Source organism: Ostrea edulis, chromosome 2 (assembly GCF_947568905.1).
Source record: "Ostrea edulis chromosome 2, xbOstEdul1.1, whole genome shotgun sequence".
NCBI lineage: Eukaryota > Metazoa > Mollusca > Bivalvia > Ostreida > Ostreidae > Ostrea > Ostrea edulis.
The window spans coordinates 89,521,456-89,535,867 of NC_079165.1; the positions used below are offsets into that span (position 1 = coordinate 89,521,456).

At 34.0% G+C, this 14,412-nt stretch overlaps 1 protein-coding gene across 5 annotated transcripts in view; it reads left to right on the forward strand.

Annotated features, from left to right (window-relative positions):
* The window catches only part of LOC125678882 (neurogenic locus notch homolog protein 1-like), a 58,082-nt gene that overhangs the window by 19,275 nt on the left and 24,395 nt on the right, over window positions 1–14,412 (forward strand). For 3 of the 5 annotated variants that reach the window (XM_048917652.2, XM_048917651.2, XM_048917653.2), the window contains exon 7: window positions 14,211–14,333. In XM_048917652.2, the coding sequence (XP_048773609.2) occupies window positions 14,211–14,333 (123 nt within the window). Of the gene's footprint in view, window positions 1–319; window positions 6,634–14,210; window positions 14,334–14,412 lie in introns of those variants that run through there. The other 2 variants (XM_048917654.2, XM_056155389.1) reach the window with 1 other exon arrangement.

A 14,412-nucleotide genomic window follows, 5' to 3' on the forward strand; every position in this document is an offset into this window, starting at 1 on the left:
TACAGACCATTCAACAACAATGCTAGCAATTCTAAATAGCTCACTTGTTGAATGCTATGTTTTCTCAAATCTTTATATATTATTGCCTTTCAGTCGTAGACTTAAAAGTCTGTCAGTAATTCAAATATTGGTTATTATGTATAGATTCTTTTGTTAATACAGAGCAAATAGGGCTCCTGAATAAGATTTAATTGTCTCATTTTCTTCCATTAAAGACGCTGTGTGTATGGCTGGTGACTGTTAAATCAATTTGAACACAGCCTATGATTAGAAAATTGTATTTAAATCAGGTGCTTATTTGCAGTTTGAATATCTTTTTTTTTTACGTACACCCTGAATGTTGACAGAGATTTGAATGTACATGAACAAAGACGCTGGCTGTGTAGCGTCACTACTCTAAATATTGTGTGTTAGGATCAGTGTGCGAGGAGTGATTAGACACAATCGTACAAATGTAAAACTTATCTCTCTCTTTTGGAAGTCTTGCTTTCTGATTTACCTACCCTGGTGACACAAAAGAATTTTTTCTACGATTTAAATTAAGTGTTATATTGATGTGACAGCTTGTTTGCTTTACATAAGAATTTTACATTTTTAAAGCATTCCAAACAAAACAGCTCAGTTCCGAGTGCAGAACTGAGTATCATGAACAATGTGATAAATGTCCCTAGAACCATTTCTCTTCCTTTAAGAAATATTTTTAATGCAATCATTACACTAGAAAAGACAAAGAGTCATCTATAGATAGAACCAGTGTATTTTTAAAGGTAAATAAATATTATATTTTTCAAAACCTCGAGTCAGTACTGTGTAACAAACAGACAGTTAGGAACTCGGAATTTGACTCGGCGAATTTAGTCTGAATGCAATTACTGTGTCATTCATGTTAAAACTAATTCCATATAACGAGAACTGTTTCAAAATAATTTCCTAAAAGTATCGGTAATTTGTTTATTACCTAGCAATGACAGCATTGTATCTCATTACCATGAATGAAGCATCAAATGAAAGTTGTTAAAATTCTCTAGTTACCTCTTCATTGAGGTATTTTCCTAATATCATATTACTGGTCTCCATAGTGTTACACTTTGCCTAATGATAATACTTGTATGTTCTATATATGATGTATATATCTTCTATATATTCAGAAGCAAAATGTTTTTAAATCTATTTTGTTTTTGTGCCTTGAACATGTTTATTTTCATATTAGTTAGATGGTTCATTTTATACTAGTTTTAAGAGTTCATTGAATGATCTATCCATCTTGCTATTATTTCCATAAAGATTGATCATTATATTGGGCTGAACAAAAACTATGTTTGTCCAAGGTGTTCATAATGCACTGATAACAATAAAGATATAAAGTTGATGAAAAATCTTTAGGCTGATCACATTTAAATCATATAACAAACATTTTTTTCAGCCTCATAAGAAATAGACTAAAATATTCTGTTTTTATACCCCCTGCAAACAAAGTTTACATGGAACTTGTATTCAATTTTACTACAATACAAAACATCAAAAATTTATCAAATATGGATGCAGAATTGCAGAATTGATAACGATATTCTGTCTAAACCTTCCATAGGTTAATATGTTGACATATTTATTTTGAATATCTTTATCATCATATTGAGAAGCAACGAAAGAGATTGAGATTGAAAGATCAAATACATATTGTTGTATCATCAGGAAATGAGATTGCAAGATATCTGTTGTGAAACAGGTTATTATCTGCGCTAGAGTTGCAGTGGGGATAAATTAATGTTCATGTGTATGTTGGTGTATGTGCAAATTACCTTGTGGACAGGATTTAGACGAAACCATAGCACTAGGGTGTCATCAAACATTGCACATTTGTTCCCCATGGTCAGTTAGTCAACCTTATTAATTTTCAAGGACAGAGGTCAAGGATGCTGGATTGATGTATTCAATATTTGGGTCAACTGTTGATTTGTTAATTCTCTGATAAATGATTATGACAACCTTATTAATTTTCAAGGTCAAGGATGCTGAATTGATGTATTCCATATCTTGGTCACCTGTGGTTTGTTAATTCTCTGATAAATGATTATGACAGTACATTACTGCCGGGGAATGCTCTGTTTTGTCAGTAAGTGGTAGTCGGTAGAAGTAAGCTCAGATATAAAGCTTTATGTGCATATTCAAGGATTTATCCAGCTTTTCACCATACATTCAGGTACAACAGTAAGAATTTCTAAGCACACATAAAGGTGGAAGTGTTCATTTTTATGCCCCCGCAATTGGAAGTTCAGGGGCGTATAGTTTTTGGTCTGTTGATCTGTTGTTCCGCAAAAACTTTAACCTTGGTCATAACTTTTGAATTGTTAGTGCAAGGACTCTCATATTTCTCATGTGTATTCCTTGTGACAAGGCCTTTTTTTGTGTACCAAAGGTTTGGATCTCGTGACCTTTTTTGAAAAACTTTAAACCTTGGCCATTATCAACTTTGCTGCCATACAGAGGTGGGGGTTGGGTCAGTGTTTAATAAATATATATTGTTTTCATGTGCTGACAAATGGACAACCTTGACATCAGTGTTTATGAAATACCTCCGTCAATCGACACCAGTAGTTCATCATAAATGAGCTATTGCATGAACTTTTATTTTCTTATTTAAAATCAAACTTATATTGAGTCTTTCTTTTGGTTGTTTTGTTGACACTTTCATTATTCTCTCAAGCTGTAGCCCCTCTCACAAAAAAATCTTACTATTTTTAAAGATGAAAATTTTAAAAGCGTATTCTTCTCGTATATTTATGAACGAGCAAAATACGTAATTTTACTCATTGGTGTTGTTGCACTCATTTGAGTATAAGGCAGAGATAAACAGATATCATATGATTTTTATAAAAAGGATCTTCATGGGGTGGTTTTGCAGTTGTTCTCAATATCCTCTAAATGTGAAAACAACCTCTGGAACATCATCAATGGTGGCTATTTGATACATGAAAGGGCAGTTCTCATCTAAGCGAATGGTATTTCACATTTTGTTATAGTTTTAACATTGATTATGAGTAAAAGTGAAATCATGATTTTATCAGCATTGTCACCTTGTACATTGCAGGAAAACCTCAAGTGGAGTGATTCAGTCTTTTATAGATCTAAATTGTTTGCATCCTTCAGTGTGTCATTGTAAAATGTTTTATAGTACTTTTACAAAAAGTGGTTAGTAGTGAGGGGTGCAGTGCTTGCATAAACATGACTGAAATATTAAAAATCCTGGTAATGCCCAAAGAATTTAGAATGGTCGGGTCAAGCCACTTGTGGAGATGCCACTTGACACTATGAGCAACATTAAATGTTATAAAGTCTTGCTTTTTCTAAATGTTTAAAACAAGTTGAGCCTTGAAACTTTGACAAATTATTTAAATGAAAATAGATGTGGTTGAAGGATTGGATAAAAATGCTTCAACTTTAAGTATAGTTATTATGGAAAATGTGACTTACTGGAAATAGATTAGAATAAAATGATCAGTTGTCATGGTAATTGAGGTGACTGTCCAGATAGAAGTGACAATAAAATACAGGGTAGTCGTCTTTGGCTGTGCACTCAGGCTTGGGGAGTTTCTTCCACGATGAGAATATTAACAAGATGGAAATCGGATGGAAAGTCTCCATTGCAGTAAAGTCGGCTTATTTGCAAGGCATGGAGTGGAAGCTGAATTCAAAAGTACACAATAAAATGGGGGTTTCAATTGATTTGTGAGCCATTTTGTAATAATTTCACAAAATCATTAAAAATATTGATTGTATTTTGGGGTTTCCTGTGCAGAAAAAGTGGGATTATGTGTTATGACATTTATCAGGCTTTGGTTTACAGCATAGATTTAATCATTCCATTTTACGTGCATTCAAATTTATTTAAATGGTGCACATCAAAATTCTACAGATATTGAAAACTTGGCAGCTTTGTAGACTTCTCTTTCAAAGAAAAAGAAAAATATCTAATTGTAATGAATCACACTCAGGTTTTAATTACGACTACTTAATTCACAGACAAAAGAGGAAAATTTTCATCTTAGTATGTGATATTGATGGAGTTTTAGTGTGTAAGCCATTATGAGGTTTCCTTTTCACCCCATCAGATAATTAACAATCAGTATGTATTTGATTTAGGTCAAATTTATGTAAATTGAGTCTTTGTAGTGAAGGTACATATTAGTGTTCTAGTTCTATGTGAATGCTTTCTAAAGAAATGCACTTCCTTTCTACACTGACAACTCCAAGTCTCCTAGTTAATTAATCAAACAATATTCTTCTTATGATGCGAGTTGATGTGTTGAAATCAAATAAAACATTGATTACAATCAGATCAACAAAGCCGAAATGAAAACAGTTTTTCCTAGACAAATTAAAATAATAATACATCACTTAGGAGTGAAATTCGAAGTGCTTAATCAATGATCATCTTTTATGAGCTTTAGTAGTTGCTTTTGACTAGACAATAGTTATTGGCTCTAGTTGGGGTGATGTGAGAGAAATTAGTATTGTTCACAGCCTGCTGTATAGACAATGTACACAGACAGGTAAACTCTGGCCTCTTGGTGTTGATTACCTGTGTTTACCTGTATTTACCTTGGACGCTGACGAGGAAATCTCAGGACTGCTACAATCATCAACTCTCTTCTCAGTCTGCATTGATGTAGAAATCAATTACAAGACTCTATTTGTCTTCCTTAATCCTAGTTTTAGCATATTGATAGCTCTAAGGAGAGATTTGTCTGATTTAATTGCTGATGTACGGATTGGAACACGGTGGAGTCAGATAAAACTTTTGACATGTTTTGATATGTGATTCACGCAGTACTTAACATGTTAGTGAAATACATCAGCACAGCAAGCAGCAGAAAAGGGTCTGTCTGAACCCCTTTGGAATGAATTAAAAAAATACAGGATCTGAGAAACAGCTCATTTAATAGGTGAACTTGGTATTTTGAAGCTGATATTTTTCTGCTGATAAAAAAAAACCCACCTTAGGTGGATGGAAATCAAACTTGCAATGATAAACAGTTGCAAGATAAATTTTTTAATTGAACTATACATTTCAACCTAACAAATAATTTCAGGCATTGTACATGATGACAAATGTATTTTAGGACACTGGAAGATATTTCAGATTTCAGGCTTCAAATTTGCTGTAGTTCATAGACTTTAACAAAAATTCACAGTACACCTCCAGAAACACGTCTCCAAGGTAAACCTTAGCATTAAGCATGGGACAATAAGATAGGTAAATCATTGTGTTCAATTGTGTGGAACCCAGTCCCTGTTGTAAGACTAATGGTCATCTGTCCATTTAGCTGAGAACGACACAAAGGTGCCCCAGGATTTCTTGTCTTCTGTCTTGTTAGTGACCAGGTAAAAAAAAAATTACACCTGAATGTATGGTTAACTTTAAGACAGTGCAGCAAGTTAACAAAAGAGATGGCCACTTCACCGAGTTCAAAAGTCACCCACAGAAAACATTTTCCCATGCCAGGAGATCTGTGTACATAATGATACTAAATCTGAATTCAGTGTAGATGAAATGAAAATGTACCAAGTTATGAAAAGATGACATACAACAGAACGTCAGAAGATTGAAATTTAGGTTCAATTTTTTTTTATTAACTTGAAGTAAAATGGAAATAATATGTTGTTAAAGACTGAGTAAATATGATTAAGGCATGATAGATATTAATAGCTTGACAGTTCAATAAATAAATAATTATACAACAACTAGTATGACATAACATTTCCCTGCTGGAGCCCCACTACAGCTCCCTATTATTATATTTTATGGTTAGTCACACACAAACCATTGAGAAGGCCCCCTGAATGGTTGGCTGGCTAACGCAGGGCTCCCATAGAAAAACATTTCCCATCATACTGCACACAACAGAGAAAAACATTCTCTACATCCATTCTACAACCATGTGACCAAAATCTCTTTAATACCTATTTGTCAGTCAAGTGGAAAACTCGGAGTGCGTAGCGTTGTATAGCTGTGTTGTGGTGGGTGAAGTGTACCCCTCTGTCACAGCCTCAGTGTGGAACTGCTCTCTTCTGGGAGGACAACTGTTAGTGGGAGTTAATATACCAGACTAGTGAAATGATTTATTTGTTTGAGTGATTAATGCCAATTAATACTACACCCTATTAGTGAAGAGGGGATTATCATCTGTGTTATATACTGAGTGTTATATGCTGAGTTACTTGTAGTTGTACCACAGTGTGACAGAAAAATCTTCAAAATAGAGTTTTAGTGGGTGACATATTAGTATACATTTTATGAGATAGGAACAAACTAGAGTGCCATAAAGTTTGTGTACACAGGAGAGATTTCTGTTTTGCTGTCCTGTGCTGATCAATAGATCGGGAGGTGACAGAGATTTGGACACTGTAATTCCTAAGGATTACCCAACTGTTTGATATGATTCACGGACCAGAATTGTTAGTCTAGTTGAATTCTCCATACCATGTAGATCATCGCCTAACATTCTATTGTCACCTTCAAAATTCTTGTGAAAAAAAAAATCATGGGAACTTAGTTAAAAGGAGGAATAATGTCAGTTCTAAAGAATTTATTGCCGTGCTGTTTAGGTGCCTTGCTGGTACTGATTTGCTGTGGTAAGTCTTCAAGTTTCCTAAGTGTGTCTTACCAAACCATAAATAATGTTAATTTGGCTGAGACTTAGTATCCATTTTGAATTTAAATGTGTTTTATAGATTTCTTTACTTGACAAAATTTTCAGCTAAAAGTATATTTTTCTCTAAAATTTTGGAAGAAAAAAAAATCTTTTCAAAGTGATCTGTTACAATATCATATTTTGTTTTAATTTTTTTAATGATTAATAAATACAATTGACATAATTCTTGAAAATTCAGATAATTTTCCGAAAATAGTACACAAGTGAATTGATGATGGGGTTAATAGGAGCAAAATGATCATGAATTAGATTGTTGATGTGATGCTAAAACTGAAGTTGATTAAGAGTGGTGATTACAGATTTTATCAGGTCTTTGAATTTATTTTTAATGTTGCACCATATAGTGGCAGCCTTTGTAAATTCCCACAAATGATGGATTTTCTACAAATCCACAAACATTGGGTCTTGATGTAGCGATTGGGAACTTTTTTGGCGGCAACTGTTTTCTTGACACAGTTTTCTTGACGCTGAGCATGTTGCTTTGTAAAACAATATCTGTGGGAACGTGGAGCTGAATTTCTCCGCGTTGCGTTTTTGTGTCTCTGGTAATGCCAGAACAGACATTGGAGTTTGGGATGACATAAAATTAAAAGTTAGTCCAACACCAGCTGTTTTTAGGGTGCTAGACTATCTGGTATCGGGTTTTAATGAAGGAAAATGAAATGAAACTTGCATAGCTTGCATAACCTTTAGTGTTTACTTCCTCAAAAATAAGATTAGAATTTCCTGTGTAATAATTTCAAAAAGTTCTATTGCTGGTTCCTTCTATGACAAATTAAATTTGTGTTTGTGTTTTATTTGACTGACTTTTGGACACCATATTAATTTCTTGTTAAATAAGATTGTTTTTTCACACATCTTCAATACTTAACAGTATAATAACTCATATCCCTGACAAGTTAAACACATTTGCTAATTATTCCTTAGAATTAACAATTGTCACCTTTTGAAGAGTCTTGCTGAGAAAATGGATTAAAATAACTCTTGTTTTTTTAACAAAGAAAAATGGAGACATGGGAAAACCCTCCAGCTATCAGCAAAGCTGTGAAAAATCAAATTAAAAATCTTTGAACTGCTATTTGTTTTCTTAGAAATATTGAGAAGAATTTAGCTGCTAATTTAGAAGAGGAATAAGCCTGCCTGAAGCAGGGGTCCTGCTGGGTGGGTGAGCTATGGGATTGCATGAATTGGTATGCACAGTTAAAAAGATCAAGGCACCCAAAATGTGCTTGTAATTAGAAAGTTAAGTGGAGGTGGTCATGGGAAAATCGGGAAAGAGACCCATTTCCACACTAGTTCCAACCAGTAACTGGGGCTGGACAAATAAACACAGATTCCTGGACATCAGAGAGTAGGGCCAGTGTGTGTTTGTTTAGTTTTAACAACAGGAAATGTTTGTATTATCACATTTATCATATATACAGTTGTCCTGAATTCTCAGGAGATTTGTTGTATGATAAACGCCTTTTGAAAGTCATTGGGATTGAAAGATTAAATAACTTAAATGGCTCTTTGGGGTGGTTTATGAAGAAAATAATTGGGCTGATACAGATGTGAAACTTAAGTTTTCCCATGGCTTGTATGGTGTAATCGGTCTTCTCAATCTGCTTCCAGTATCATTTCATTAAATCTTTTTTCAGTGGCTATTAGGTGAGATATTAGCTGTTGGATTATTTTGTCTTGGCTCATCATTTGTCATTTGTATCATTTCTTGGGATTTGATATAGAAAGTTTCCGCTGTGAAGGACCCTTATTTTAGCTGTATCAAAGGAAAGATGACCATGCTTTATCACTGGGTATTGACTTAGGGGCCCCCTGACACTTGTAAATTGTGTTTTATGAATGTTTTTGTTTATCTTTGTTGTTGGTTAAGTACTTTGTTTTATTTGGCCTTATCAGAAATATTCAAGTAAAAGGTTAGAACAAAGGGCTATTTTCAAAAGGAGTTTTAATCGCTAGGGGTCATCTCTTATGAACTGGTTATCTGGTGGGGGAGATCTGGCATGAAAACCGATAACGAAAGTAATCAAAACTCTACCTCACTGAATTTGCATGAAAGGTATGCCCTACCTACACATACTTTTGTAGCCACATGATACACCCAGTGTCTACCACACAATGGGTGTAGACTCCTTGTACAACATGGAGGCAATCACACAGGTGAAAGTCTTCAAAGACCAATTTTCTTTTTTCAAAGAAGACATGAAGTAGTTATAAGGACATGATAATTAGATACATTGAGTCCTCCTCGAAGTATGGACAAGAATGGAACCCAGTGAGTGCTGGACAGCCACAATGGTCATATGCTATGTGTCAACACTACTGGGCTGATCTTGAGGATGCAGCTAGATAAGGCATGGGGTGCCTCTGTTTGGGGAGTGTCCAGTATGGGTAAATGTGTTATGTCACAACAATAGGGTATATAAATGGCTGTGGAAGCCCCAGGGAAGCAGTGTGAGCAAGTGTTATTGTATTTAATTCAGTGAAGAAGTCAGCTGTCTGATTGAAAAAAGACTTCTTCTTGTTTCTTGTCGCTCACATAAGTCATGCAGGTACTTAGCCAGACCCTCTAAGTATAATAATACAAAAGATGTTATTTTACATCAGTATGCCAATATATTAGGAATAAATTGACATATAAAATAGATTGCTACTACCAATTACAACATGAAGCTGTCAGATTAATGGACTACAAGTGTGACAGACGCATGGTTTATTGCACTGAACTTGCTTTGCCAGGGTCCAGCAATGGTCAGTTTAAGGAGGGGTGGTTTTTGCAGAGGCCTACAAAAATATTCATTTATAGTTCATGTTCATAGTTCATTTGCATTTTGCCACCTACTTCAATTATTTTATCCATACTCAAAACATTGCTCTCATAATACATGTTGTAAGTTGAAAAGTGTTTTGGAGTATACTTGAAATTCTATGAATATGAAATATTTTGTTAAAGGAATTAAATGTTAAACTGTTATTCATGGTTTATCTCTGTTTTGAAAAATGATTTTTAAAGAAGGTATACCTTAAACTATCCACACCCTAAAAGTTGTGGGTTGCCAGATATGTTAAAAATGAAAACTTGAAGGACTCCTGCAGGGGGCAGTTCTAATTGTAATCCCCATCTCCAAAACAAAAAATGGAGAGAGAAAAAGAAGGGAAAAAAACCCAACTAAAAAGAAACCTTTTTCGTAAAAAGATTATAAAAGCGTTATCATTATGTTAGTGAACAGTTTGGTGTACAAGTATCACCAATGAAAAATGACAGGTCAACGAGATGTCAAATTTCAGATCAGGTACTTGTAATCAATGTTTGAACAAGTTTCTAAATTGTTAAATCTGAAAGAAAGGAAAATCAATTGTGTGAATTTCTGACATAACCTGAAAAGTTTCACAAGGACAGACAACACTATGATTTTATCTGACACAAGAAATATCTACCCTATATGTTGCAAACAGTAAACAATGAATTTTATTCAAACTTTGCTTGATCATGCAGTACAAAGTTTTATCATTTGAGAATTATGAATTTAAACACATTTCTTGGAGTATGGTATGAATTAAAAAAAAAAATTCAATAAAGAACAGCACTGCTCCTAACCTGAGCATCAAAATAAAAAAGAAAACCTTGACAAAATCCGTGTGAAAGTTTAAGGAAAAGTACAGCTGTTTGAGTTTAGATTTTGAAGGTCTTTTTTCCAGTTTACATGAACTGACAGGTGTTTATGAAATTTGCTAAAGGTGTCATTGGTGTTATGAAGTATAGTGAATGATATGACCAGATTGTATAAATATTGATATGAAATTAGCAGTTTCTGACAATCTAGTTTTTGTGCTTGGTTGGTGCTTGGTTCCTGGTTCCTGGGTTGCTTGTACCCATTTCCATGCGTCGTATTTGTTCTAATAAGTACCCAAGGTTTCTAGAAAATGGGAAGTGGATGGAAAAAAAACCCAGGGGAAAATAACTGATTTTAGTCTTTTGAAAGGGCCTAGTATTATATTCATTTGTCAATTATCCAATGAAAGAAGTCATACATTTGTTTTCTTGTTCTTCAACACTTTTTTCTTGACTTTCAAAAACAAATGCCCCAAACAAATTTCAGTGCTAAAATGCATAGTACAATGGAAAAAATGGTCTTTATCATGATAGAGTATGATTTGTACAAATATTTTAATGAAGAAAATGGGTATTTGGTTGTGTGCAGCATAGGGCAAATATGTACGTGCAAAAAGTGAGGATACTCATTTTCAAATTGAGAGATGTGAATGGGTGTACTTTGATGTAAGAGAGGTTTAAGTTTTTTGTAAATGAAAAACAATATTTGCATCTGAATTTGTTGATACGTATGCTATTTTCTGCTTGAGAACTTGAGGGTTGGTTTTAAATTTGGTAACAAGGGTTTGAAGGGAAGTTGTCCATTAACTTCTAATTACCCATAAAGTATTTTTGACCTAGAAGTTGGCATGAGTTTTTTTCCTCCTTCAGATTGAGATTTGCTGAGGTTTCACAATAGAAATGTTACTTTAAGTCAGTTGTATTTCTCATGGTAAAATAAAAGAAAAACCGAATTGTAAATTACACAATAATTAATGATTAATTTTTCCTTTGATTGTTGATCACCAGTAAATCCCTTAGAGTAAAATTTTCTCAGAGGAAATAATAAAGTTTCTTTTCTTGCAGTGATTAAAATCAGTATAGCCCAGATTATTTCATCGAGGAAAGGAGATGAATGTCACAGTCACTTAAAACAAATCACTAAAAAGATCGGCGCTCAAAGAACGATTAATGAACAATGATTCAAATGTGCGGGTGATTAAGCCGGCTCGTAAAAAAAATTGTACGTGAAATTCATAACTTGGAAAGGAAAAGCTTGTACATTTCTTATTGTCTAGACTAAATCTGTAGCACTATATTGTGAGGGTTAACTGCAGTGTTTAGTAATGCCCATAGTACTAAGCTGTGAACAGTTCTACTGGGGATAAGGCCAGCGTAAGCTGCTTACAGAACTACTTAAATATACAACAAAGTTTAAAGATCAGTCTTGGATTTCTCAGCATGCTTCCATGAAACAGTTATAAACATATTGTTTAGGTTTGCAGTAAAAATAGACTTTAATTCCTGTTTAGGGCACTTCATTGCAGTAGGCCAGATGATTAAATGAAAACACATCTCTTGAAATGATTTTTAGTTAGTTGACTAGTTTGTATTGAGAAAGAAATTACAGAATAATAATCCAGTTATGGTAAAATGAACCTTTTTTTTTTTTTAAATAGTGGGTTTTTTAAAATAAAAATTTATAAATAAGGGTTTTCTTTTATATTTATGTGCAGTTGATTAATTTTGGTTGTTATGGACAAATTCTGAACAGTCAAGATAATTTAGGTTAAGGTAGAGAATGGCTTTATAGGGATATTGGACGTGATTAATGAGTCCTGGGAGATGATGGGTATCTACGAGTCTCTGGTAAAACAAACATGGGTAGGAAGTTGGGAATTAGAGGTGAACATTTTGAATGTCTGTATCTCTCTGCTGAAGCCTGACAAAGATTTCTGGTGAATTATTCAAGATTTTTGTGGTTGTTTTATTGTATTAAAATAGCAATCAATTTGATAGTCCCAGTAAAGTGTCTGGAGATTTCAACATGTCGACTTTCATAATTACCCGACTTTCTTTTTCATTGTGTCACGTCGGGCAGTGAAAGCCTCTTCTCCTCCAGTGTATTTATTTGCCAATAAATGGAAAGAAATAGCCAGTATTTGTTCAAATTTTGGACAAACTATGTGTAATTGATCCATTATGTATAAATGAAGGAAATAAGTTTCCATTTGAACATTTGTAATGTGTGAAAACGAGGTGTTTGACAAACAGTCCCACCTTTCCCCTGGGAACTCACAATTTAAAAATCAATTGTGCCCCTGTCTGGTGTTATATACGAATTTCTACAAAGTCCTTGGTAGGAAACCACTAGTATTGTGGTGGGAAATGAATTTGCCGATTTCAGGACGGTGTATAGCCCTGTAATTCTCAAAATTAGGAAGAAAGGTTAAATGGCCCCCCATTGTTTGATAATGAGATGAACTAATTTGATTCCTAAATTGATTAAAGCTACCAAACTACAACAAATTGCAGCTATTACAGAGATAATGAGATTTTGTGAAAAAAATCCGGTGCTACTTTAGGGGAGTATTTGGTTTGCAAAATAGCCTTGTTATAAAGGTTAGAAGTCTACTGGTAACCGAGCACCTGCTTGTGTATAGTAATGCATGTTGAAACTACCCAGAACAAAATGTTATGCATAGTTCCATTATACAATAATTGTCACGGATTGAACCCTCACCTTAAGTAAAAAGAGACACATTAGAGGAACAACTGTCAACTTGCCCCTTTACCTACTCACCCCATTACCAAATTGCCCCAACTTTTTACCAGTTCACTCCAACTGATTCACCAACAGTCTATTTGTCCAAATGTTTGTCAGCTTTCCCCATCATTAAAATTTTGTATACTAACCTGCCCCTTGATTGGCCTTAGCTTAATATGATTTAGGTTATGTTCATTGATTCTTACATTTAAGTTGTTTTGATGAATTCCTTTATGTTCCAATCTTCAGGTTTATTAATTTTATTGCTTTTGAAATCTCCCATTTAATTTTGCACTATATTTCATACGCTATTCCAACATTCACCTGTTAGTATGTCACTGTCCTTACCGATTGAAATGATAGCTTTAAAAGAAAATACAAACTTATGATAAAAGGTCTTCATTATGTATACCTGTGCACCAGAACAAAGTGAAATTACGTCACATATACTGTGTATATGATAGGACATGCTTATAGTTAATCACAATGTCATACTGTTTGGAACATCAAGCTCTTCAGCTTGAAAATAACCCAAACAAACATAGTGTGCTCTGTCCTCAAAGATGCTCCATTTTTATTAAACCTTGAAAAATAGTTGATTTGCTGTAATGCAACTCATCATTTTCGAAATGATTAGGTAATAAATATGTGGTTTTGTTGGTGGAAATAAAAAATCACAAATTAAAATCCATTTTGAGCAATCTACCAGGAAACAAATATGAACATGATTCTGTCACCACAACTAACGCCTTCACAAGGATGACCTTCAGAGTGAGATATTGTAATATGATAATCATTATAAAAACAACAGTGAAATATACAAGTAACTATGTAACACACCCCCACCCCCCAGCATTCATAATATTGTCATATTTATTAATTATTCCAAATCTAAAGCTTTGTAATATCTTGCCTTGAGTTAGTATAAGGAGATAGATGAAGGGCAATTTTTATTGGCTTATAAAGTAATTAAATATTCTTAGTTAGTTTGCCTTTCAATTTTAACATTGGAGGCAAGCTAGCGGAGAGTTGGGATAATTAAGTTAGTATATAGGGTGAGTTGGTTAATTAAAAAAAAAGGACTGGATATTTTTATGTATGTTTTGATTCATAGATTTAATATGTTTTGTAATTTCAGGTTTCCAGGGTATGCACTGCGAGACCAATGTAGACGATTGTGTGAACAGTCGGTGTGCTAATGGGTCGACTTGTGTGGACCAAGTCAACTCGTACATGTGCAGGTGTCCACCAACCCTAACTGGTAAGTCCACTACAAATCCATCAGTACTAGAAACTACTCAGTTAATACAATGCATGTCCATCAGTACTAAAAACTACTC